This window comes from Chrysemys picta, chromosome 6 (assembly GCF_011386835.1).
Source record: "Chrysemys picta bellii isolate R12L10 chromosome 6, ASM1138683v2, whole genome shotgun sequence".
In the NCBI taxonomy this organism is placed as follows: domain Eukaryota; kingdom Metazoa; phylum Chordata; order Testudines; family Emydidae; genus Chrysemys; species Chrysemys picta.
Window position 1 is genome coordinate 60,817,989 of NC_088796.1, and position 26,313 is coordinate 60,844,301.

Genomic DNA, 26,313 nt, shown 5'->3' on the forward strand with positions numbered 1-26,313 from the left:
TTTGGTTTGAAACAACTTTTTGTTTGGAAATGTCCTTTAATTTTTATTTTATTTTTTTTAAACGTCACCAAAAGTCTCACAATTGAAACAAAGTATTTTGTTTTGAGTCCAATTTTGTTTTGAGTCCAATTCAACTCAAATAATTCTTTTCAACTTTTTGAGTTAATTCTTTTGGAACTTTTGGTGTGACCCAAAACAAATTTTAAAAAATGTATCTGAATTGTCAGCAAACCAAAATCTCAGTTATTCACACCTCTCTAGTCCAGACACTCCATGCGTAGCTGTGTAGTGGTTGCTGTATTCCAATGTGCAGGTGGGGTTGGGTCTAGGCTGAGCATGGGGAGGGGGTTCTGGACGTGTGACTGTGAGAGTCCACTTGCCATCCCTCTCCACTGATGAATGAGAAGTGGGGGCACAGCAGCTTTTTGACTAGCCCTGATGCTAAGGCAGTAGCTGCAGAGCAGTATTGCTACCACTCTAAGGCCTGGAGAGAAGACTGTGGAAAGCTCCTAACAGCAGACACACAGAAACTTATAATGGGGATTTACAGGAAAGACCGGAAATAATAGGCACATCCTCCCACAGGGGCTAAGCACTCAGCACTTCCAAGCACAAGAGACCAAGAATAGAAATTGAACCTGACTCTTGTGTGGCAATGAAGAGTAATATTTACAAGCCACTAGCCTGAACTGATATTAATATGTATTGCTATAGATCACGTTTATTGCTACTAACATTTTACATGGAGATACAATAATAAGGTCTGTAATTTTCTCCTCTTTTTCCTCAGATTTCCTCTGGGGTCCTTCTCAATCAGAACGATTATAATTGGAGCAACAGCACAGTTTTCTTCAAAACAAGAGCTGGAAGAGGTTAGTCTGAGGCCAAAAGTAAAACAGGTGTCATCTGCATTCTCGTTGCTACTTAAATCATTGTCTTTCTTGCTGCATTTTGAGTTTTTGGATTTTTACTAGGTGTCAGCACGCTCTAAGTGTAAAGCCTCATGAGACTGTATCTGTGACAGAGGCAGGGTACTTTTGGTCCCAGGTACAATAAGAGGCTAGCTCCAGCTTTCCTGTGGATGCTGGGGGAAGAGCTATAAGAAGGGCTCATGGGAAGAGAGGACTGTGTGCCCAAGTATTGAGTGAACCCCAGGTTGAGTAAACTTATTAGGCTTGTTTTGCTTATTGAAATTGTTTTTTAAATTATGCCATTTACACCTGCTGATCAAAACTGCTTTATTTCTGCTCAGCCACCCCACCAGTTGCCCATGAAATATACTGTAATGTGTAAATGTTAGTGTTCAACTATATAAAATTGTATTACAATCCAAGACCTGCCCCATACCATGTCCTCTAAAACGATCTCTGAGTGTTAGGTTTTGTTTTGTGAGTCAGTGGGAATTGCGGGTGTTCGGCACTTGGCAAGATTAGGCCCTAAAGGAATAATCTCCAACACCACTGCAAATAGTTTTAGAATTTCTCTAGAACTATACATCCCATTTTCATTTTGGCCTGATCCTGCACCTTTGAAATCAATGGGAACAGTGTTGGGTCCTGAATGTGGATTTCTATCATGTGAAATGTTCAAGTAGTGTAATGTGGCGCTTTATGTTCTGTACTGAGGCTTGGCTTTTGGTGTGCTCTCCAGCACCGCACTTGGCAGTAGGCCCCAGGTGGTGCCTCTTTCCCCACTCCCCATCCCTCCAAAATATGGCCTTTGGCAAACACTGCAGAATGGAACCAGCCAGAGACTCTAGCCAGTCTGGAAGTAGCCAAAGCAGGAACCTTGGGACATTCACAGACCTTTCTACACCTTTTATTGCATTTCCTCTGCTCCTGTACTGATTGGCTGTTTGCTCCAAACCTCTCCCTCCTTCTTCACCTCAGCTTCACTCCACACCTGCCCTTATTCTCTTGTCTCCTGCCCTGTCCTCACTTCCCTTCCCTTTTCTTTCCATTTAGCTTATGCCCTCCTACATAAATCCACCCCCCAAAACATCATATCACTAACATGAAGTTTGCTGCCATCACATTGTTCGTTCTGCTTGTGTGTTCTAACCCTCACTCTGCCCTGTGCCTGTCTCGTCTATTTAGATTTTAAGCTTTTCGGGGCATGGACTGTCTGCTACTCTGTTTGTGCAGTGCCTAGCACAATGGGGACCCATTCTCCGTTGGTCCTTAACAATGCTTATTATGGCAGTGCTTGTTAATAATAAGTTCAGTGTGTCTCAGAGAAAACACAATGTAAATTGAGGTTATGGTCCAGGGTAGTAACACTATACACTGAATCATGTTAGAGCTCTTTTTTAGGCTGTACACTCTTGGGACTGGGATTTATCACTTAGTTTTCTGTAAGTAGCATGCCTATGTAACCCACTGGTTAGTGTATGTTACAGGTCCTCCCATGTGCCAGATCCACAGAAGATATGTATTTGTTACAGCCCTAGCTAGGAAGCCTTGATTCTTTAGTCAAAGGTGTTGCAGCTCAGGCTTGTAGCCCTGGAGGTCGCCCCTTCAGTCTCTAGTTTGTTGGCCAAGGTGGGGGCTGTCACACTTACAGATGTCACAATGGTAATAGTGAGCTTTTTCAAAAGTAAAAACTATCACTAATGTCATTATTTTCTTCAGATCTGATCGTAACCTTTTTAATTGATATCTTATATAGGTGAAGTTGTTTTTTGAATCTGTAAAGGAGCAAGTGTCACAGCTGAGAGCACCCCAGATTGCCGTGGAGAATATTGAGAAGAATATAAAATGGCTGGAGAGAAATTTAGTTACATTAACAAAATGGATATTAGAGAATCTTAAGTAAAGCTGCTTGAGATCAGATGAAAGAGTGCGGTATTACTGTGTGCTTTAAAATAACACAATTAAAATCAAACTAAATATTTTTTCCTCTGAACAGGTGCATAATTGCTACAGTACTTTACTGAACATCTTGTTGAATTATGCAGTTCATTTAATGAAAACCTTCCTGACATCTGATCATTTATTTTTATGAAATTTGGACTGCCATGTTTACACTGGTTTTGCATTTGTCTTTATATGTGGTTCTGTTTGGATATTTAGGTGTTTAAGCCAATTGAAGGACTGTAGCTATAGACTTGGCAGAGTGTGTGTATGTGCATGTGTGTGTGTTTTTGATTTCACAAGAACCTTGTAAAATTAACTTTGAAGTCCCACGGTAGGATACATATGTAACTTAGGCCTTCTACTAAATTTCTTAACAGCTGCATAGAACCTAGCCCTGCCACTGTGTGCCTTACTTATTGTTCTTAGTCAGTGATTTCCTCTGTTCCCTAAAAAAGCAGCTTTCCCCAGGTTTTGCCTTTGTCAGTTTAAGAAACATAAAACAACTTCTATCAAAGACAAAATGCTGTGTAAGGGTCATGATAGATGAAAACAATTTAGTTTCATTTAAAAAAGCCTCACAATAAGCATATATCTATGTTTTTAGATTCCTCTAGCATAGAAATTGTATGTCTCTTAGGCAAATCCAAAATCAAGGATTTTTTTTAAGAGACCAAAATATTTCACAGGTGTGGGATAAATGTTTAGCTAAGAAACTGGAACAAAATACTACTGTATGTTTAGATAATATTGGAGACTGTGACATGACACAAATTGTAATAAAAAAATCCAACATTAAGCTTGACATCCTCAGGGAAGCAAATCTAGGACCCTTTTCGAAGGCTCTTGGTTGGCCCTCTTTCCTTCAAGGCCCAAGATTTAATGAGTGACTCCAAACCATGTCATACTGCTGTGCCAGGTGCACTGGGTAACAGAGAGGGTGGCCCAGATCCTCAAAGGTATTTGGGTGCCTATCTCTCATTGAAATCCATGGGAGTTAGGTGCCTATTTACTTTGGAGGATCTGGGCTTATGTCCTGAACTGGGATGTGTGTTCATGGAGGAAATTAGGAGAAATAGTAGACTGTGAGGATGGGGAATCTGCAATTGTCTATGATAAAGGGGATCATGTCTTGATTCTCCATGGGGCTTAAGTTAACACTCCAGAACACTCTGTCAGCACATATCTTATACTTCACGCTGTGCAGCACTGGAGCATGAGCAGTACACAGCGCTATAGCAGCACAACTTTCAACCTGCCCTGGGCGAGCTGGGGAACTCCCATGCACTGGGGACTCCTGTGACTCTCATATAGCAGCATTGTCTGAATGAGTCCTGGTCTCAGGTCTACTATTTTACTGTTCGTTATCTTATGTTAAAACTAATGGGACTTGTGAGCAGGCCCTGAGAAAATATCTCTCGGTTTAACCCTGCCTTATTTCAGTGGAAGTTGTGAGCATTCAGCACTGTGTAGGATTGGGCCCTCAAGAGTTTTAATTTGGAGTTGGGCTTTTTTTTCCTCAAACACACATTGTGGGATGAGTTAAGGACAGAGGATTAGCCTTACCTTTAAATTTCTAGGCTTTCTAGGGCTTGACACTTAAGTAAAATTCCCATTGACGACAGCTGCCATGCTGATCATTTCTGTTCTAAATATGGGACTGCCAGGCTGATCAGTGCATCGAACACTGCATCGCTTAAATATCAATAAATTATAACTGATCTACTGTACCCGAGAGAGAAGCTTTGGAAGCATTTCTGTGGCAGTGACTGGTTCCATGGCTGCCACTACTAGCCACTATTGTGTCTGGCAGTAGGAGTACCTGGAAAACTCTTTAAAATACCCACTATTCACATCATTTGCATTCCCTAGATTGCACCCTTATATCGTGGCCATGTATTACCTCACATTACACTCGGCTCAGCCATAAGAGTTGGCTCATAGTGCTGAGCTGTGTGCATTTGTCTCTGAGCTATCCAGAAGGCTTTTGGAATAGCTACTGAGTAAACACTGTTTGTTGATCAATAGCACTTTTGCTTTTCTTTTTTGTTTGTTTTTGTAGAACTCAGCAACCTTTAGGACTGTGCCTTTAGACTGCAAATCCCTGAGGCGAGGGGGGTGTCTTTCTTTTTGTACAAAGCCAACTACATTGTTGTTCAATAAATAAATAAATTCAGTCTGATGTCTTTTTGGTTTTGTTTTTTGTTTTTTTTGCTTTGCAGCTACTAGACTTTGAAATACTGGGGCGTTAATTTTGATTGCAGAATAGTTGCTTTATTTTCAAGTCAGTCATTATGGGCTACTGAATTCTTGAAATAAAAGCTCTTCCAGACAATAACACTTCTTAATAGACAAAAAAGAAAAAAACATACTTGCTTGTTTGTGACATGTGAAAACCAGCTTCCCAGATCAAATGGTTCCTATTGTCTGGATTAGTTTTCCACAGAGACTGGAAAACTCCTTGGAAATAAATTGGAACAGTAAATCAGTTATGACTGAAAGCTGTTTTCGATTTTTCTATCATAAGCCTATGATCTGTGGCTGCTATCAGTATAGGCTTTATTCACTCTGGTATTATAATTTTCTGTCCCACTGAAAGAGTTGGGGCACCATTGGTCATTGTGAAGGATTCTGTGCTGTTAAACCACACAAGATAGTAGGATGGGCGCACACAGCTTGCTTTGACTTAGTGTGATAAATGATTATCATGAGCTGTATTTGGTGAACAAACTCCGGAAACCCCCTGGTGGCTGCCTCCGAGTGAAAACAAAAGTGAAAATAAAAGCAGCACAATTCAAGGCTGCAGAAGCAAATGGGAGATCGTGATATACAGACGTTTCCATGTGTTTGCTTTAAAAAAAATCTAAAGCTGTTTTTGCAGAAAAGATGTGACCAGACAGGAACATGCCATGGACCATGTAAGAGAGCAGCACTGAAGGGGAGGGGGAGGGGGCTGTGTGTGGGGAGGAGGGTTCATTCTGTGCTTGCGGAAGAAGCTCTGTTAGTAGAAATTACCTGTTATGGCTTTCCTGCTCCTATTTCAATACAGCCCTCAGCCATCTTTTAAACAACGTGGTGTATGTACCACATAGAAATATTCCACTTTCAATGCTTTAATATTTATTTTTTGGCCTGTTTCTCTTAAACTAATATAAATGAATCATTAAAAAAATTAATGTGCAGTTTTTATTACAATCTTCTTTTAGGAGGTTTATTTGCACAGCTGTCTTATTCTCTTTTGCAGCTTTCTAAACTTTTATGAGAGCGCTCCACTGTCCAGATACTTGCCTGCTAAACCACATGAATTAAGTGAGCAGAGAACCTTGCTTGAGCCCTCTGCCCCTTAGCAAATTGGCCACATTCACACCTCTGCAATTCCCGGTAGTTTAACCTTGATACAGTGGACAAGGGAACGATTTGGTAAGAAGAGTGAGGTGGTCTCATAGACAGGCACCAACAACCATTTTAGCAGCTGCATAGCTGTCCAGAATGCAGCTGCTAAAATTACACCACTAAATAAAGACTTGCTGTGAGAAATGACACATTGCTGTGAGTACCTTATTCCACAAGTCCTGTCTCCAGGTTAAGAGGAAATAGATGTGGGAGTTGAAGTCTTCCTCTTGTCCCCTGCAAATATCATAATCTCAGACAAATGCAAATTTTTTCTTCCAGGTCTGCTGACCTTCAGGACCTGCTGTGAGGTATAGATTTTTAGGAAAGCTGACAATGAAGCAAGTATCAAGGGTGCTTAGGAAAAGTGGGGAATAATTATTTTTTCTTGCTACATCTTTTTTTTATATAAACATTAACCCTACAGTATATTTATTTTGATATGTTGATCTAGGCTTCAATTCAGCAAGGCACTTAAGCACATGTTTAATTTCAAGCACATGAATAGTCTCTGCGGGGATAGGGCTTTATTGTATTTTCAAACAATTGTCTGAGGCACTTAGGTAGGGTTACCATATTTTGTGCCTCCAAATGGAGGACACTCCACGGCCCACGGCCCCGCCCCCAGCCCCGCCCACACCCCCCACCCAACCCCTCCCCCTCCCCAAAGTCTCCGCCCCCTCCCCTGCTTCCCACGAATATTTGATTCCCAGGAAGCCTGAAGCAGGTAAGGGAGGTGTGGGGGGAGGAGGCGTGGCCCAGGCTGGCCCCCCGGCGTTTCCAGCCTGGGTCAGCTCGGGCCCTGGGGTGCCGGCCCCGGCCGACCACCCCCAGCCCGCCCAGCACTGCCGGCGGCCCGGCGCACCCCCCGGCTCCCGGCCCCGCGGGCCCGGCTCCCCGCCGGCCCAGCTGACCGGCTCCCCGCCGGCCCGGCTGCCCGGGCTCCCCGCCGGCCCGGCTGACCGGGCTCCCCGCCGGCCCGGCTCCCCGCCGGCCCGGCTGACCGGGCTCCCCGCCGGCCCGGCTCCCCGCGGGCCCGGCTGGCCCGGCTCCCCGCCGGCCCGGCTGACCCGGCTCCCCGCCGGCCCGGCTCCCCCGGCTCCCCGCCGGCCCGGCTGACCGGCTCCCCGCGGGCCGGCTGACCTCCCGATTTTCCCGGACATGCCCGGCTTTTGGGGATTTCCCCCCGGACGGGGATTTGAGCCCCCAAAAGCCAGACATGTCTGGGAAAATCCGGACGTATGGTAACCCTAACTTAGGGTACATCTACAGTGTGATAAAAGGCCCGGGTCGCAGCTGTGGCTGGCCTGGGTCAGCTGGCTTGGGCCTGCAGGGTTTGGGCTGCGGGGCTATACAATTACAGGGTAGACTTTCAGGTTTGGGCTGGAAGCTAAGCTCTATGCTCCAGCAGATGAGCCCCTTGAGCTTGAGTCAACTGACCCAGATCAGTGGTGGGGGTTTTATTGCAATGTAGATACACCCATAGAGTTTCAAGTACCGTTTGTCATTTTAAACATTTAAATACATGTAAACTGAGCCTTCATTGTCTGTGTGGTTTATGCAGGAAGCTGGATTATTACAACTAAAGTGAGGCTCTGACTTTTCTTACAGTTAAGACACCTGTTTTATTTTTCTCTAGATGAGAATTCATTAATGGAAAACTACATTACTGCCAGTGCATGATGCATCCTAAGCAAACAATATTTTCAAGACCTGGAAGTTTTAGCCAGAAGAAGCTACAGTTTTTTCTTTTGTTCTAGAGAGGATCTTTCGATGCATGCATTTGCAATGGCTAGTCACTGTAGAATATGTTCACTGGTATTAGTGCTGCAGCTATTACACATTTATTCTCTGGGAATTTGTGGATTTAAACATCAAACAGGTAAAGACAATGTAACTTCCCCTACCAATGGCAAGCTATTTCCTTGGAATAAGATGAGGCTTCCTGATATGGTAGTCCCAATCCAATATGACCTCTGTGTTCACCCTAATCTTACTACTGTACATTTTACTGGACTGGAGAGGATAGAGATCTTTGTGAGAGAGAATACTAGATTTATCATCTTGCACAGCAAAGGCCTTGAAATCACCAGTGCAGTTCTTCTGCCCAAAGATGACTTGGGGTCCGGTAAACCAGGAAAACAGCTTCAAGTTTTAGAACATCCTGCACATGAGCAAATTGCCCTGCAGGCTCCGGAAGTATTAACAGCTGGCCAGCGGTTCCTGGTTGTCATAGAGTTTCATGCAAGACTGGCGGATGGCTTTGATGGATTTTACAAAAGTACTTACAAAACTCGTGATGGGGAAACAAGGTAAGGAGTCTCTTTGAAGTTTTCTGGAGAGACAAGGTGGGTGAGGTAATATCTTTTATTGGACCAACTTCTGATGGTGAGAGAGACACTTTCAAACCACACAGAGCTCTTCTTCAAGTCTCTAATATCTTGGTACTGACACAGCTACAACTACACTGAATAAAGTTTTATAGGTACTTATGCCCTGACCTCAAAGTTTTATTTTTGCCTTATATCACTGTTAATGGTAATTGTATGTTTTCCTGGGATGTGACCTGTATGAAAGCAAAGTGATTAGCCCCAACTTTCAATTAAAATGCTAACTAAAAAGCAGAAGGCGTGCAGCTCAGGTGGGATCTGTGCAAAATCAGTCTGGGGGGAATTAGCTCCCTGAACAAAGAGCAGTATGGGGTTCTTCTCTTCTGTTGGGCTTGGGGCATGGTGTGCATTGCTCTGTTCAGCAGGAACCCTGCAGGACCAATTAGGAGTGCTATTGCTGTGCTCTGAAGGGAGTCTGGTTCTGTTCTCTTGGGTCAGAGGAAGGACGGTAGCTGTTATGTGGTGCCTCAAAGGACTATACACTGGGGAGCAATAGGTGGCCATCTGTGAGTGATGGGAAAAGCCCTCCCTGAGCAAAAATTCAATGAAAGTGCGATGGATAAAAACGATAGCTGCAAAGTCTTGTATTACCTTGTATAGCTTTTGATTCCAAGTTGAGGGCCTCACTTATATTGGATGGCTTAGATCAGCATTTCCCAAATGGGGGGTTGCGATATGTGTGTGCTGCGCGGTGAGAGGCGGCTGCATGCCTCGCCTCAGCCGGTTGCCACCACCTCACTGTGTGTGCCAAGCAGTGAGAGGTGCTGCGACTCCTGGAGGCACTCACTCTGCGCACCAAGGTGGCAGCGGCCAGCAGAGCGGGGTTTGCAGCTGCTGTTGTGCCAACCCTCCGGGCAGGAGGAGGGGAACTGACCTGCACCCGAAGGTACTAGCACCATTCAGGGCATTGTTTTTAGCAGCCTTTTTGCTTACAGGCAGCATTTCAAAATATACAATCTAGACTGGCTAAACCAGATTCTTACTAGATGAAGGCAAAAGTGGGGAAGGAAAAGGACTTGTGGGGAGGAGTCTTATATCCCAGGCGGTGGTCAAGATTTAGCCACAACAGTAGATGTGCCTATCATGGCTATCATGACATTTTATGAACTTTCACTCACTTCTGACAATTGTGGTAAATTTGTAGACCCCATTATTACAACAGGCCTCCTTGGTTCAGTAACCCTGCCTGTGGGGCTCCCTTGTTGAGACCCTTATTGAGCAAAACAGGTAAGCACACACTCAGGTCCATCCCTTTTCAACAAAACACAATTCACGTGCTTTTTAAACAACTGCTTTGATTTAGTTTGTATGGGTGCCAGAATTATTATCTTTATCTGTGAGTCACAAAGCACATTCATTCAGTGTCAAAGGTCTCCTCAATTGTGGGTGTTAATTTATAAAAGCAAGTCACAAATCTGATGATGAGCATTCCCGACTGAATGTAATCATGTAACTGTTGTCAGCACAGGGGCCGATTTTCATTTTTCTGGGTGGGTCCTCCTCTCCTGCTCTGCCCCAAGGCTCCACCTCGTCCTGCCCACGCTCTGTCCCCTCCCCCCAGCACCTCCCACCCATCGCCGAACAGCTGATTGGTGGGTGGCTAGTGGGTATTGAGCACCCACTATTTTTCTTCTGTGGGTGCTCCAGCCCGGGGCAACCAAGGAGTCAGCACTTATGGTTGTCAGAGTGACCAAACCTGATCAAAAAGTTTAGTTCTAAATTATTTAAAGTTACATCTACCAGCTGACCAATTCTGTAAAATAGTCATGGTGCCTGCAATATACATTTCCCCCCACGACACGCGCATCTATTATTTTTCCTTCTGGGTAACAAATGGATTTCAAGTGATAATGTACAATTGGGTACTGACACTGGAACAAAGTGGGCAGAGATCCCAAAACATTCAAGAAAATCTATAATTTTTACTGGTATTTGAGCCATATTTTAACCAATAAAAGAAGCATAAAAGCACTGTTTAGAAACTCTATTCTTATAACACTTGCTATATCAAGGTCTAAACCTGTTGCAGGCTAAGATACAAAATTAGTGTCATTCTTGATTTCATGTTTAACTTGGATGAATTTGTTTCTGTATGTCATGTCTCACAGGATAATAGCTACTACGGATTTTGAGCCTACCTCAGCAAGAATGGCTTTTCCATGCTTCGATGAACCATCTTTCAAAGCCAACTTTGCCATCACGATAAGGAGAGAAAGAAAACACATTGCATTATCCAACATGCCAAAGGTAAGATTTTGTTAAAGGATTGATGATGTAGTCACATTAACCGCTCTTAATGTTCAGTTCCTAATTCTTATTTTTGATTAACTGAAGTTCTGTTCAGGAAATGTTTTTTCCTGCTGAAAATTTAGATAAAAATGAAAAAAAAGTTTTTGTTGATATTTTCAGGAGAAAATATCAGATGTTTATCCAAAAAACAAAACTCCCCGACTGAAACTGTTGATAGTTGATAGTTTTCAGTTTTCCAATTTTCTGATGAGAAATATCAAAACTTTTTGAGGAAAGCAGACCCTTTCCATGAAAATATTTTAGTCAATTTTTCATTGGAAAAATGATTTTGAAAGAAAATTTTAGACCAGCCCTGTGTAAAACAGAATACATTGTAGACCAAAGACAACCTTGTGCTGCAAAGCCTTATGGATTTGGTCAACTACATGCACCTGTATAGTTCTGTTGAAGTCAATGGGACTATTCATATGTGTATAGCTAATCACTTATGTAAGTGTAGCAGCAGTGTACCCAGTTTGGCATTGGGCTTCTCCACTGCCTTAGTTTACCTTCTTCCTTAGTCAATCAGATGCCCACAACTGGAGCCTTTTTATCAACTCATCTTTTTGGGTATCTGGTTTCTTAATATAAATTAACAGCTGAGCTTTACATTGTTCAGCCCTCATCCCCAGGGTCACTCGTTCCTTCCAGCCCTTTGCCAGGGCATCACCATCCTTATAGCCCATTCTCCTTATATTCTTCCCTCCTAGGCTTCACAGTCCCTTACAGCGCTTTCCTCCTCGGGCTTTCCCGCAGTGGGCTCCCCCTCCTTGCAGGTCTTTCACCCTTCTAAGCTAAGCCAAGCCATATATTTCCCTAATATCCAGCAGTGGGTCTCCTGGCTGTCACATGACCCTGCAGGACTACAGTTCCCCAGATCACTCAGGATGTGTGCCAACAGGCTTGCTTTTAAAAGGGCCAAGACTCGGAACAGAGTTGACTGGCTCTGGGCCACCATTACCCTTCAAGAGGAAAGACTATCTTGTTCAGGATCTGGGCCCACAACTTTAAGCTCCTCAGTGCAGGGACTTTATCATCATATTTGTATGGGCAGGGTCTAGCACACTGTTGTTGCTGCCAGCATGCAAATAATGAATAATTTTTCCTGGTATAACTTTATTGAACCGTGGGTTGATTTTGGTCTGCCAGCTGTTAAATAGGTTACTCATGGTATCAATCTATTGGTTTGTGGGAAGTTTTAATGGAAGAACATTGCTTTTTTTCCAATTTGCAGATTAAAACAATTGAACTCGAAGGAGGCCTGTTGGAAGATCATTTTGAGGTGACTGTGAAAATGAGCACTTACCTTGTAGCCTACATAGTTAGTGATTTTAAGTCTGTGCAGGCCACAACATCATCAGGAATCAAGGTGAGTTCAGGTTTCAGCATGGCCAATAACTAAGGTTATTTTAGGGCTTGACATTTTTTGATTAGAGCAGTGAGGTTTACAGGCAATGAGGAGAGAGACTTAAAATGTGAAATCATATACCCAGGAAGAGGAAATAGACAACATAGTTACAAATCAGTGGATGTAACCAAACAGCTACACTTATTGCATTAAAGCAAGTTAATTTCCACCTTTTCTGCCTAATAGCATTTATAATAAAACTTGTGCCTGGTACCAAGTCCTGGAGTTGCTGCAGAGAAAGTATGTGATTGAGATGATGGGAGGGGAATTGATCCAAACATGATTGCTATCTTAGGAATTGATCTATAAAATGAGGAAGTTTGGGAATCACTGTTGTAATCAATTTTCACAGGTATCCATCTACGCATCACCTGACAAATGGAGCCAGACACATTATGCCTTAGAAGTAGCAGTGAAACTACTGGAATTTTATGAGAAGTACTTTGATATTAGCTTTCCTTTACCAAAACTGGGTAAGTCAAACATCAATATCAGTACAGTTCATATATAACTCTTTCAGTCACAAAATTTCTGTTTAATTTCTCTTTTCTCACACAAAACTAAGTGAGAAATTCAAAATGTTATTCTAGCTAAGAAAAGCCAACATGTTATGTGAAAGATTATGTTTTGCAATAGAGTGGTTATAGGCTTCTGCATAGTTTGGCTGAAATCAGAATGTTTTTCCTTATTAGGGCAAAATTCTGTCCTCTGATCTGTACCTTGGATAAACCCAAAAGTCTTTAATTAACTATGTGAGAACAATCTTGAAATAATGGAGCAACTGAAAGGACTTGGAGAACCTGAGATTCCACTACAGCGTAATCTCATTTATCTGAATGCCCTGGAAGGCAAATTAATAGATTTAGATAATCAAGGGAATTTTCAGTGTAATTAATAAACTATAGTGCATTGGCTCCTGTTTCAGTTAACTAGGAGTTTCCAGTAATTGAAGTTTGGCTAATCAAATTTGTACTGTATTTAAAAAATCCTCCTGTTGTGTCCTCAGTTATGGCAACTCCTTAAATCAAGGTACTGAGCCTTGCTAAGTACACATGTGCCCAATTCTGCAAATGCTTACTCTTGAGAATAGAGCAGTGGTGCCCAAACTTTTCCTCACGCCCCCTCCCTTACCCGTAATGGAATGTGTCCATGCCCCTCCAGGCCGGGAGCAGAGTCGTGGCCAGGTTGGGGCCAGCAGCCAAGAGTGGGAGCCAGGGGCCTACAGCCAAGCTGTGGCCAGGAGCAGGGGCCGGGGCCACAGCTGCAGATGGAGGCTGGGGGCGGGGTCAGAGCGGTGCTGGGTGGCGCTCCCTCCCCACTCCCCAACTCCCTACCCCATGGGGACTGGCCCGGGCCCCGCTGCGCCTCCCTGGATGTTCCACAATTTGGGGACCACTGAAAAAGAGGTTTCTAGAATTATATTGAGCTCCCTGTAAAACCTGAGAAGGATTCTCTGGGGTCGTTCTCTTCTTTGATTGATCCACAGCCCTGGTCAGGAGTCCTTTGTGACCGCAAAACCTACTGTTGATAGTTAGGTTTTTCACAGCACATGACTCAGCACTTCAAATCTGTTGTGCTCCTTCATAATTAAAAGTAGTTTAGGTTTTTTTAAAAAAGACTATTGGACCTCAGTCAAACTAGCCTTTGAATTAAGATTAGATTTTGCAAGGGGAAAGCTATACTGAAATCAAGTAAATAATGAACTCTCATAGAACTAAATTTCTATCAGCACGGATATTGAAAAATTACAGAAGAACAAGACTCATGAGGGTTCTCATCCTCTCCTCATCTGCGGGAGATATGGAGACAAAAAACAACTCTGCAGAGCAACGAGAGCAAAGCAGCAGGGAGAGAGGCAGACCAAAGAGATTCAGCAGCAGCAACAGCAGAAGTGCTCAGAACAATGGCAGCCTTTATTTAGTTTTTTACTTGGAGTAGTGTTAGCTGAAAAGCTTCGTTGTAATGGACCTTTTTAATGCCCAGATCAAATATGGAGCTAGCTTGCAAATTAGATAATAAATATTAAAAGCTCATGGTTCATGGTACTGGCTTGGCAAGAAGCAGATCATTCACCCTTGACAAATAATCTTTCTTCTGCAGATTTCTTCTATTAAACTTTTGGTTTTCCTTTCCTTCCTGGAAGTCTCATAACTTTTAGAAAAGGGATTTTTTTTTTTTGAGCAAGTCACTCCCTCTCATACAAGATGTGCAGTATTTCATGTAAGACAAGCCAATCTAAATAGAAAAATAAACTCGTAACATTACATTTTACAAAATTGTTTAATATGGGAGCTATAGGAGGACATAGTATGTTTGCCAACTTGATTGCTTAGCTAGAAAGGACCACCTGGATGTGCAAATGTAACCAGGATTCATAGGGCTGATGGTAAGACATTTGCATTTCATACAGGTAACACACTCAGAATCTAAGGCTAGGTCTACACTACTGTGGGATCGGTGCTGCTGCGATTGATGCACTGGGGTCGATTTAGTGGGTCTAGTGAAGACCCGCTAAATCGAAGCGTGACGCTGGTACTCCACCGGAACAAGAGGAGTAAGGTAAGTTGATGGGAGAGTGTCTTCCATAGACACCGCAGTAAGTCAACCTAAGCTACGTCAACTCCAGCTACAGGAATAATGTAGCTGGAGTAGCATAACTCTGGTTGACTTACCATAATAGTGTAGACATAGCCTTGGAGGACGCATAGTCTGTAGTAGCTTGTTATCTGACCAGCAGTAAATTTTAGGCCTTTCATGTGGTTGGTAAGTATTTCTGTAGGAGTGTGCAATGGTGGCAGCTTCCAACAGGGAGAGAAAATTAGGAGGGAGGAAAACGGATCTCTGAGTTTCTGCAACTGTCCAGCCCAGCCCAGCGGTTCAGGACCAAGTGCAATACTCAAATGTAGATACTTTGCATGCTGTATGTTGTCAGATTGCCCCTACACTGGTTGTGTATATGAATATTTGATTTATTTCTAGGTTTTTCTATGGTGCTTATCACCACAATAACTGAGCACTTCACGAATATGGATGAATTTATTCTCATAACATACATATGGGATAGGGAAGTATAGTTAATATCCGCATTTTACATGTGAGGAACCGAGGCACAAAGAAATTAAGTGATTTGCTCAAGGTCACTTATGGCAGAGCTGGGAGAAGAACCCTCAGTTTTTCTAAATCCCACTCCAAGGGCTTTATTCAGAAGACCATCTTTCCTCCCTGTAAGGTTACACAGGAAGCAGAGCTGGAGACAGTTCTCTGAGGTGGTAGGCCTGTATCTTACTACTAGACCATGGTGTCTCTCTGATATCCTTCTAAAATAAGGAAGGAAAGCTAAGCAAAATAAGTTCTCTCTCTGTCATACACTAGTCTAGGTTTTGTTAGCAAACACTTCTTGCCTGTAACACTTATTTACCCAGCATACAGTTCCTTGTCCATTGAAAAGGAACTCTTGTTACTCCACTGCTAGCTGTGCTCATAAAAGAGGAATCTGAAGTTGATTTGCTCCTGGCTTCCCACTTTTTTTCTCCCTTTCTCCTATGGAGGTCTGTCTGGAGTCAATGGGAGTGATTCCACTGAGTTTGGGAAGGAACACATGGACCATTGAACCAGTCGACAACAAGGGGCTAGAAAAGTTAATTCTCAGTAATAACACAGGTTTTATGTTAAATCTTAGATCTTGTTGCTATCCCTGATTTCCAGTCAGGAGCCATGGAAAACTGGGGTCTCATCACATATAGAGAGACTTCACTGCTCTATGATCCCAAGACTTCCTCAGCATTCGACAAACTGTGGGTCACAAAGGTGATAGGCCATGAGTTAGCACATCAGGTAACTTTTTTCTGTATTTAACTTAGACATCTTTCTTTGCAAGCCTGAAAAAAAAAAGTCACTTATATAGAGATGGCAGTTAAAAGCTAAGGCTGAAGTACAGAGAATCTAAAGAGCTTTAGCAGAGTTAATGTTATGCATGGAGCCAAGAGAACAAATGGCTTAGAAAGGAGAAGGATTGTAAATAATAATAATAGTAATCAGTGGTATTTACTTAGGCACCTTTCTGCAGTAGCATTTAGAGTGCTAGATGGAACTATTTAGGACAAATTGTGCTCTCTGTTACACCAGTGTCAAGCAGCAGTAACTCCACTGACTTCAGAGGATTCATTCCAATTGACATTTGTAAATGCAAGCAGAATTTGGTCCATTAACTTTAGAAAAAAGAATCCCATCAATTCTTGCTACCTTGTCAACTTACAAATACTTAAATTCAAAAACACTCCCTGGCCTCTTCTATTGTGGCAGCTGCATGTAGTAGTGAATGTTGACTTTTCTTATTGTGAAGGCTTACAAAAATAGTAAAAAAGGAGAATAACTATGAATGTAATTGTGAGCCAAATAGCATTGAAAATGAAGCCTTCAATTAATTCACAGAACAGATGCAGCAAGCAAGCAATGGGAGTGTAAGCTTCTCCCACACTCTCTAACAAGATGCTGCAATGCTAGTTCGAGGGTCCACTCCCCGGAGTAAGAAGATATTTCATCCCCCATCTCAATTCGGTCTTTTGCTTCCTTTGATTTAAAGTGTGACAGAATACAGAATAGCTTTTTTTTTTAATTGCATATAGATTCAGAAATAAAAATCCAGCTTTCTTAGCTTTCCATTACATTTTATGAAATTCTTGTTTTGTCCTTTTTGTCCTCCCTTTGTTCAATTTTCTTTGACATATAAATCAAATTTGATCTTAATAAAGCACAGAGACGTGCCTGAACTTAAGATAAAAGCTTCCTCATTAAACATAGTAATTGCCAAGTTTCATTTTCCTTTTGTTTACTTGAGATTTTGTCTTTTAGTGGTTTGGTAATCTGGTTACTATGGAATGGTGGAATGACATTTGGCTAAATGAAGGTTTTGCCAGATTCATGGAATTGGTTTCTGTTAGTGCTACGTACTCAAAGCTGCAGATTGTAAGTAATACAGCTATCTTGCTAAATCCTTTTTCTCTGTTGGGTGCTAATGAAAAATCATTTACAGGTCACTACCAGGAAAATACAACAAAATTTATTGTCTGAAAAGGGGTTAGCAAAGAGAGTATCTGAAGCTTAGAATAGCAGTATATCTTCAGAATTGATTCCTGGTTTGTAAGCACATTTTTGCAGTAAAATTTAGTCTCATTTTTCCTTTTAAGTCCTATTTCTTCCATCTCTCTTTCCTAAATCTAAGCAATTTTGTTGTTATAAAAAGAATTCCAGTAAAAGATAAGAGGCTATCTGGTACGTTGCATTCTGGCACTTGCACCAATATATTTATGGTTGAGAAGGCATTTTTTTTATAGAGCCTTATTTTCTGGCACTAAAACACTTTTTTGAAAAAATTATCCTTTAGGCAAAAACGTCCCATTATTGTTCTCCACTCAAAAGTGCATTTATCTTGAAATTCTGAACTGAATTTGCCTGGCTATTTTTGGATTCTTTCTACATGATTTCCAGTCACCAGCCTTTATTCAACTGTGGATTATGCTGGCACACACTGCTCGTTTGCTGTTCCAGCTAGAATAGCATTTAGCCGAATATTCCAAATGTATGCATATATATATGTATGTAGCATAAAGAATCTATTGTAAACTATATTCATAAAGTGGTTTAGCATATAACAACCTTTTGCTCCCCTTAGAAATGAGTATAGGCCCAATTTTAAAAATTCTGATGTGAATTATGAACACTCAAAAACTGGATTCAGCCCTTCATGAACATTTACCTTTAACTACAGCAGAGTCGATGTTCCACTATAATAGGGGCCAGTTTTGGATCTGAACTTGGATTATGATGATCCTTATCTTCCCTGAATTGGGGAGTTTGGGTCTGGGAATTTGTGTCAGGTCTATTTTTGTTAGGAATTAAAATTTTGGAGAGTTTTGGGGTTTTTTTTTTTTGCAAAGTTTGCAAATTTTTAGGTCTTTCAGATGTGATACAATATATCAGTATAGTTGGAATCTTTTCTGTACAGGAGTTGAACTTGATCATTATGCCAGGGAAGAGGTTTTTGCATGAGCATTTCTGTCTTTGTACTGTGTATTATTTCTGTCCATGTAGTGTGTATCTATTTGAATCCATATCATGTCTTGAAGGTGATAACTGTCTGTATATCCCACAGGAGGATTACTTTCTGAATGTATGTTTTGGTGCAATTGCAAGGGATTCATTAAATTCATCTCATCCGATCTCCAACCCAGCAGAAACTCCTACTCAAATAAAGGAAATGTTTGATACTGTGTCCTATGACAAGGTACTGTATATCAATTCATAAATGCAAAAAGATCTTTTGCAGTCACAACACTTGAAATTCTGAGCAACCTGAAAGCCAGTTGTTTGGAGGGAAAACTCTGTGAATCTTGCAGTATGATGACAGATTTGACATTAGCTCTCTGCATCTGTCTAACCTCCCATGAATGGATTAATTATTATGGTTACACTTTGCTAACCCCTTGGCTCCAGCCATCCAGGCTTCCCCACTGCTAGATGATAACTATGGTGAAATCCTGGCCCATGTATGGTCTCAATACATGGGCTGTGCACATGAAAGTTCCACAAGAGCTGTGTGTGTGTGCGTGTGTGTGTGTGTGTGTGTGTGTGTGTTAAAATTCTTCCCTTTATGCCATTCCATGACCCCATTGCATCTCATGTGATGTGTTAGCCTTCCAATCTGGTGGTATTTCTTCCCCCATCTGTAGAAGTGTTGGCCAGTGCATCAGTGTAGTCACATCCTGCCCCGACCCAACACACAGCTCTGCATTGCCATGGACGGAACCTCACTTCATGTTGCATACAGGATATGGACAGGCTGTGGCATAGGCTTCTTGATTCTGCCCCCAACCCACATATAGCAAAACCACACCAGTTCCTCAGCCTACTGAAATACTCCCCTGTGGGCGGTATTTGCCTCACCAAAGAGTTAAGTGTAACATGCAATTTATCCTTCCAGTTGTACTAGTTAAGGCACATTCTGATTTTAGTTTAAGAGAAATCATGAATACAGAAGGCAAACACGAACCAGAATGGGGTGATTTTGGCACTAGATTACTTTCTTACAATGATTGGTATAAGTGTGGATTCATATTGTGCCGTTTCCTGTCCTCCTTAGATCCCCTGAGATGATGCATCAGCATTGAAATATCTGGTGTATTTTATTTGATATATAATGTTTCACTAGTTTGACCTTCCAGTATTTATATGTTAATTGGCTGGCAGTGCCATCCCATCTCAACAGCTTAAACTAGAATGCACACAATAAGAGTAGTAAAATGGCCAATCCAATCATATAATCTATGGTTCTATAGTCGTGCTAACCCATATGGTTAATCCTTATAAAGTATCCTTGAAGGAAAACAGGCTGCCAGTGCAGCTATTAGGATGCACCTCATCCATTTTATTTATTTATTATTCTGCAACAGCAGCCAAAGCTGAAGCCTACCCTGGCTTCTCAGTTGCAACAGTTTAACTAAAACCAGTTATTGAACAAAATAGAGTTTATATCAATGCAAAAGATGGTGTGGATTTTGGTTTGAGTGGCTTCTTTCAGTTTCACTTAAACTGATTTTCAATAGATTTAAGATCATTGGAAGTAAGTGGCTCCTTTACTAAAATAGGTGTGTCCACAGAGGAGTTAGCACTTTTAAAACTATATTGGTTTAAATTCACATTAAGTTGTAATGGTGTAGCTGTCCCATGTAGATAAGGCCCAAGTCCTTTTTTCAGATGAAGTCAAGAAGGCTTTACAGTCAACATAGTGGTCCTGCTCTTAGCTAACTTCAAGCTGCCTTTGCTTCGAAGAGCAGAAGAACTGGCAGCTCCCGTGCAGAGCTTCTGTTGGGGATTCCAAGAGAATAAGGCCAATATCCAATATAATTTTGGGTATTTATCAACTGTTTGGGATTAAAGTTGAATACACCCAGAGACCAAAGCAGGGGACACCAAATTCTATCAGCTTTAAATACATCTGACAGTAGTAATAAACATTCAACATTACTTGATTTGTGGTGTACTTCTATGATCTTTATATTAACAATATTAAATGACAGCATCATTGATTGTTATTACCCAAAACAACAGAAGAAATTAATTTATGCACTTACTTCATGTGAAACAGAATTGGCATTTACTCTAGATACTAAATTCTTTCACCATGTCAGATCAGTATCTGATCCCCACTGGAAGCTGATAGAGTACTAATGTGAATTTGTGTGGAACTCTTGACTTAAGTTTATTAATCATCCTCTTTAATGGCTGTTTAAATTAGTTAATTGCCCAAACGTGCATGCATGCACAGTCTTTAGTACTAACATTAATTAATTACATTTCATAAAGAGTTCTGAGGTCTTTCAAATGAAAAGCATAATGAAGTGCCAAGTTTTATTAGTTATATCATTGTAGAACAACCTTAACTATAAGATAAACCAGAGTCAATATGGCTGTGTACAGATGCAGGAGGAAGAACTTTAGTGCCCATTATTGTAATATAACTGTTCTTTTGTCTAAAATCTGGAGTCAATGAATATGTCTGCAAATAACAAGAATCCATTTGCTCGTACTGAAATTTTGTCATTAATGACCTCTAGCTTTTTGCAGTTTTCTGTCTGTAGAATCCACTGTTGGATACAAAATTACAGAACTTGGTTATTATCCATAGGGAAAATTCCACTTTCTTTGGGATACGTGGGATATCCTTTCACATTATATGACAGCACTGAAATCGGACACTGGCAAAAGTTATAATATGATAATATTACAAATAAATTTCAAAATCTTTATGCTATGCTAAAGAATACCAATGACCTGACTTCTAGAGTCCAACAGGTCTCCGTGGTAGCTGTGACAGTTCAGAATGGTTCAACGAGCCAGCCAGTGTGTCTTTGAGCATCATGTCTTGAATACCCATTTTCACCTGGCTAATGAAAACATTCAGTACATGTTGCTGAAGCAATTGTTTTATTCATACTGCATTAGCAATACACTTTAAGCTCTCAGTTTAACCATCACTGGCTAAACAACACGTGAGCATAAGAATGTAATGTAAAACCATTTGTTTGAATACTTGCTACTTTTTTGTTTTAGGGAGCTTGTATTTTGAAGATGCTCCAAGATTTCCTATCTGAGGCGGTGTTCCAGAGAGGAATAATTCACTACTTGAAGAAGTACAGCTATAGGAATGCAAAGAATAATGACTTGTGGAACAGCATGGCCAATGCAAGTTCTGTCCTTTGTTGAAATATGTTGTATTATATCCATGTATACAGTAGTTGCAAATAGGGAATTTAGATTTTATATGCAATTAATAGAGGAATATATTAGTGATTATACTGCATACTATTTTTTTTTCAGTTGCCTTCACCAAAACTACATTAAAATAACCAGGATTATCCTATCTGAGCTAAAAAGCCCCCCAGCACATTCAAAATAAATGTCCCAGTACATGAACTCCATGCAGGCTCAGGAGTTCCTCCACGTGACGCTCATTGCAAGAATGGGACCTGTGCCTACAACTCCCTCAGTATCTTTCACCATCCTACCCCCAATCCAGCAAAGCTCATGCTTAGCTTTAAGCCCACAAAAAGTCTCGCTGATTTCACCATGCTTAAAGTTACGCATATACTTATAGATCATGTGGAACTGGGGTCAAAATTTCCTTGACTAGTGGGTGCTGACATGAGTAGTATGAAACTGTAATACAGCAACACAGGCACGCATGGAAATGGAAAAGTGATAGTCTCAATTATCACAGGCTCACAGGAATTGCTCATGCTGGGCAACATACAAAGCATTGAATTATGGACCAAATTTTCACCTGTCTCATGCAAATACATATGTAAAATTTGCTCACAAACCCTACAATTGCATGTACCAATCAGAATGGCAGATGCCTGCTGTGATGGGGAAGAGTGTCCCACACCAGCAGAGAAGGGGTTACGGAGAGACTTTGGGCCCAGCTAGCTCCACCCCGCTATACCTGCAGCCAGTGCCACACCTGAAGAAGGAATAAAAGGAGAGAGCCTGGTGCAGTCTGGGGCTGACTGGCCAGAAAGGCAGCTTCACTTGTGACTGCTCTGGCTAGCAGGCCTGTCTCTGTAATGCCACTGGGGAGGAACAGCAAGACCCCAAGGAGTCAGCATGCTCAGAGCAGAAACAGTTTGGGAACCAAGCCTGAAGGAAAGGGCAGAATGCCTCTCCCACAACTGGAACACTGGGGGATGGCCCAGTAGTCAGTTAGTTATGTTTGCTTTTATGTTGTAGAACATTTTGGGGTGGGGCTGACTCTGTGGACTCTGGAGATAGAGACTTCATCCTCCCCGCCAGGAGACACGCAGCTGCATCAGGGCACCCAGAACATCCACAAGGGGTCACTACTGCAGTCACACCATTACACCTACTTAAACAATTTTCATGCATGTAGGGGGTTTGTATGAAAATTAGTGCACCTGCAAAACTTGCAGTCTTTTTTTTTGAGATCTGTTGAAAATGTGTCCCTATCATATAAGTACATTCTTCTGCCATCTGGGGCCTGATTCACTGCATTACTCCACTTTTTCAGTGGTGTGTAACTCAACAATCTATTTAATTGTAGATGGTAGTTTTAAATGGGTTTATACTGATTTAAAACTGCAAAAATACAGTGGTGAATCAAACATCTTCATATTTAATTTCTTCCCTTTTTTCTCAGAGCTATATTCATAAGTATTGTTACCTTACTATTTCTCTCTCGTGCTCTCTTATTTACAGTTTTACTTTATCACTGAACAGAATAATTTGAAAAAAAATTGATAATAATAATTTGAAAAAATTAAACTCCCTATTAATGCAATACTGATTTGTTTAGCTGCCATAATTCAATGGGAAGGAGCATACTATGAACTAAAGTCTGCACAGTATACATTTATGCTCGTAAACACCAGTTCATAGCAGTAAACAGCTGCAAACAATCTTTCAGACAGGACAAAATGTAACAGACAAATGGACCTTTCACAATGATGGGCCTAATTCTCTCCACCGTTTTAGCCCAAGGTGTGTCATTAATCCATTAATTAGCAACCGAACATCATCACAATGAATTTGTTCACCGGCAACCCTCCAAATTAAGCAGATATGCCATTTATTTGGGTGCTGACTAGAGGGATTCTACTGTATATTTAACGTTGGACAAATTTAATGTATATGTTGTCTGTCACTGTTAAATTTATCTATGCAGAAACATATCTATTGAATATGCTCAAATGAGAGATTAAGAAGCACTGGTGAGGGTCTGTCATTAGTAGCCCTTTGTTTTGTGAGTGGCGTTTGTAACTTCAGATTTACTAAGTTATTTGATTGGTCTCTTTTTGCTGTACTGTTGGGTTTTTTTAAAAAAACAAACATTTCTAAAAATATGTTGAGTGTGCAGGATTCACCTTTCTTTTATGTTTTACAGACTTGCTCTGAAAGTCACTTCTCTTCTGGCAACTTTTGCTATACAGCTTCCAGGCCCCTTAGCAGCACAGTAAGTAAATTATTAGAAGATAAAACACTAGACTGACAAGGTGATGATATGACACAATGTCCTGCTGCTGACTCTAGGGCTTAGAAAACAAATCTTGCATCTCAGTTCTTCAGACTGGCAACTGCTGAGCTTGCCCTTGACTTGATGCACTCAGGCTCTGGAGAAAGTAGTTCTAGATATGCTGCATTTAGTAAATGCACTCCCTGGACTTAAACTATAGAGCAGTGGAGCATCTCACTTGCTTTTCTCACTAGAGATAAGTTTGAAGTGAGGAAGAGTGAATTTAAAAACCAAAAACAAGCCAAAATTTAGGAGAAAAGAATAGCTTTGAACTAAAGAAATCCCACCGTATGTCACATGCTGGACACATGTTATTGGTCAATAAATTGAATCACAGACTTTTTCTGAATGACGTTATTGCATGATGCATTTTTATTCTGGAATAGCACAGATTGGCCACAAATCATCCAAGAATCTGGTCCAGATTTTGGTTAGTGGCCTTGCTCAGCACCTTTGAAAATTAGACCATTTGCGACTTGCTGCTAGGTATATTGTGACTTGCCCAGAGTCACACAGGAAGTGTATGGCACATCCAGGAGCAGGACACAGTTCTACTGTCTCCCAGTTCTGTGCCTTAGGCATGAGATTATTCTTTGTGACACATACAGGAGATTTACCAAAAACAAAACAAAACACTGTCTTTTGGGGGCAGAGAAGATGGACTGGGAAACCTATGCTTCTTAAGGATCTCTTTACAATTTGTAAGTGTATGTAAATACCCGTACTGGCATTCTTACTGTAACAGCTTCCCAGTGTAAAAGCTTTACCGTAGTTGCCATTATTTGTTAAATGAAAGTCTTGTACATAATCATCACTCTCGCAGGGAGGACCATTGTGATTTCTTGAATGGCATTTAAACTTGCTGCTCATAAGGTCCTGGTTAGCTCCCAGAACCAAAACTCAAACCAGAGTCTATCAGATTGCCAGCATTGGCTGTCTGGCCTGAAAACCCAAATGTGTACAGATTTATTTTTGGGGGATACTTTTAAGTGCGTCACTAAATATAGTTTGTCTGTGGTCATTTCAGTTCAGTCGTATGGGGAAACTTACGGAGATCGAAGAGATGATGAACACTTGGACACTTCAGAAAGGGATCCCACTGGTTCTTGTTAAATTCGAAGGAAACACCTTAAGATTGCGACAGGAGCGCTTCCTTAAGGGTGTTTTTGAAGAAGACCCTGAATGGGCTAACCTGCAGTCAAGGTATCCACACTTACCTTAATTTGGTAATTCTAATGTGGTGTTTGTTCTGTTGCTGCAATTTCCAGTATAGGAAAAGGTGCCTGATATTCTGGCAGCTTGATATTACATTATTACCATCTAATATACTTAGGTCAGCCTAGGCTGGAGGTAAGTTTATCAATAGATGACATGAAGTATGTGAACGAGGCATAGTACAAGTGTTCCTGCTGACTTGGCAAGGATGGACAGCGGATGTCCACTTTTCTGGCTACTGGCATGGAGCAAATCAGCAGCTGACTGTCAGGGTAGGACTACATAAGAGGCTAAATGTAACAGGAGTTTATATAATGGGAGACTCTGTTGAGGACTTAACCACAGGAACAGGATGAAGCTGAAAAAGTGAAATGTGTTCTTGGTTGGTACCGTAGTGGAGGTAGGATGAAAGAGAGGATCACACGCTTAATATCCAGTGGGAGAGAGAACTGATATGCTAGTATTTTAAAATATGCAGATTTCCCTTATATGCATGTAGAATGCCATTTCAAACCTGGATAGAGAAGTGATCCTCCATTGAGAGGGGTATCTCTGTTAGTGGACTTCTGGTGTGGACTTCTGCATAGTTATACCAAGGTTAACATTTCTAGCACTCAGTCTCATTCTCTATTGCTCGCCAGTTTATGATTAGTCAGACACAGGTAAAGCAAATCAGTCGTCTTCTGTGAAAGCAAGTGTTCCTTTACTGTATTTTTTCTTTTATCTCCCAGGTATTTTTGGCATATCCCACTCACATACATCACCAGCAGCTCCAACACTGTTCACAGACACATATTAAAAACTAAAACAGGTAATGAAGTCTGATCATTGGTTTTGTAATCAGTAAATTGATTGCCTTAACTGTACAACAGGTTGACCTTTACTAATCAATTTAAAGAAATATATTTCCTAAATAAAATTAATTTTAAGGATATGTGTTAGGGGTTGGCCCTCTGTGGAGCCCTGTTTGTTCCCTTCTTTATATTACTTCCCCTTCCTGCTTTTCCATGCCCTTGCCTCTAGCTGAGGGAGACAAGATGCAGCTCCTGACAGAGAGAATTTCTGGTCCTCTGTTAGAAACTGTAGTGGGCAGACCTGTATGTTACTCTAAAGATTAATATATACAGTTGAAGGGGCGGGGGGGTTCTGGAGTTTCTGCTAACATTGTCAATAAAACATACAGAT

General features: G+C 41.3%; 2 protein-coding genes across 7 annotated transcripts in view; both read left to right on the forward strand.

Annotated features, from left to right (window-relative positions):
• LOC101947451 (endoplasmic reticulum aminopeptidase 2-like) overlaps positions 1-5,034 on the forward strand; it is a 38,313-nt gene extending 33,279 nt beyond the window's left edge. For all 4 annotated transcript variants that reach the window (XM_005284041.4, XM_042840386.2, XM_005284042.5 and 1 more), the window contains exons 18-19: positions 791-872; positions 2,668-5,034. In XM_005284041.4, coding sequence (XP_005284098.2) covers positions 791-872; positions 2,668-2,814 — 229 coding nt within the window. In that variant the 3' untranslated portion in view covers positions 2,815-5,034. The remainder of the gene's footprint in view (positions 1-790; positions 873-2,667) is intronic.
• A 592-nt stretch (positions 5,035-5,626) lies between these two features.
• Positions 5,627-26,313, forward strand: part of ERAP2 (endoplasmic reticulum aminopeptidase 2) — a 36,786-nt gene continuing 16,099 nt past the window's right edge. The window contains exons 1-13 of one of the 3 annotated variants that reach the window (XM_024109779.3): positions 5,648-5,770; positions 6,525-6,553; positions 7,882-8,554; positions 10,741-10,879; positions 12,156-12,290; positions 12,682-12,802; positions 16,009-16,163; positions 17,181-17,294; positions 18,481-18,612; positions 21,438-21,569; positions 23,785-23,853; positions 24,941-25,116; positions 25,860-25,939. In XM_024109779.3, coding sequence (XP_023965547.2) covers positions 8,016-8,554; positions 10,741-10,879; positions 12,156-12,290; positions 12,682-12,802; positions 16,009-16,163; positions 17,181-17,294; positions 18,481-18,612; positions 21,438-21,569; positions 23,785-23,853; positions 24,941-25,116; positions 25,860-25,939 — 1,792 coding nt within the window. In that variant the 5' untranslated portion in view covers positions 5,648-5,770; positions 6,525-6,553; positions 7,882-8,015. Of the gene's footprint in view, positions 5,771-6,524; positions 6,554-7,881; positions 8,555-10,740; positions 10,880-12,155; positions 12,291-12,681; positions 12,803-16,008; positions 16,164-17,180; positions 17,295-18,480; positions 18,613-21,437; positions 21,570-23,784; positions 23,854-24,940; positions 25,117-25,859; positions 25,940-26,313 lie in introns of all 3 variants that reach the window. The other 2 variants (XM_005284046.4, XM_065550195.1) reach the window with 2 other exon arrangements.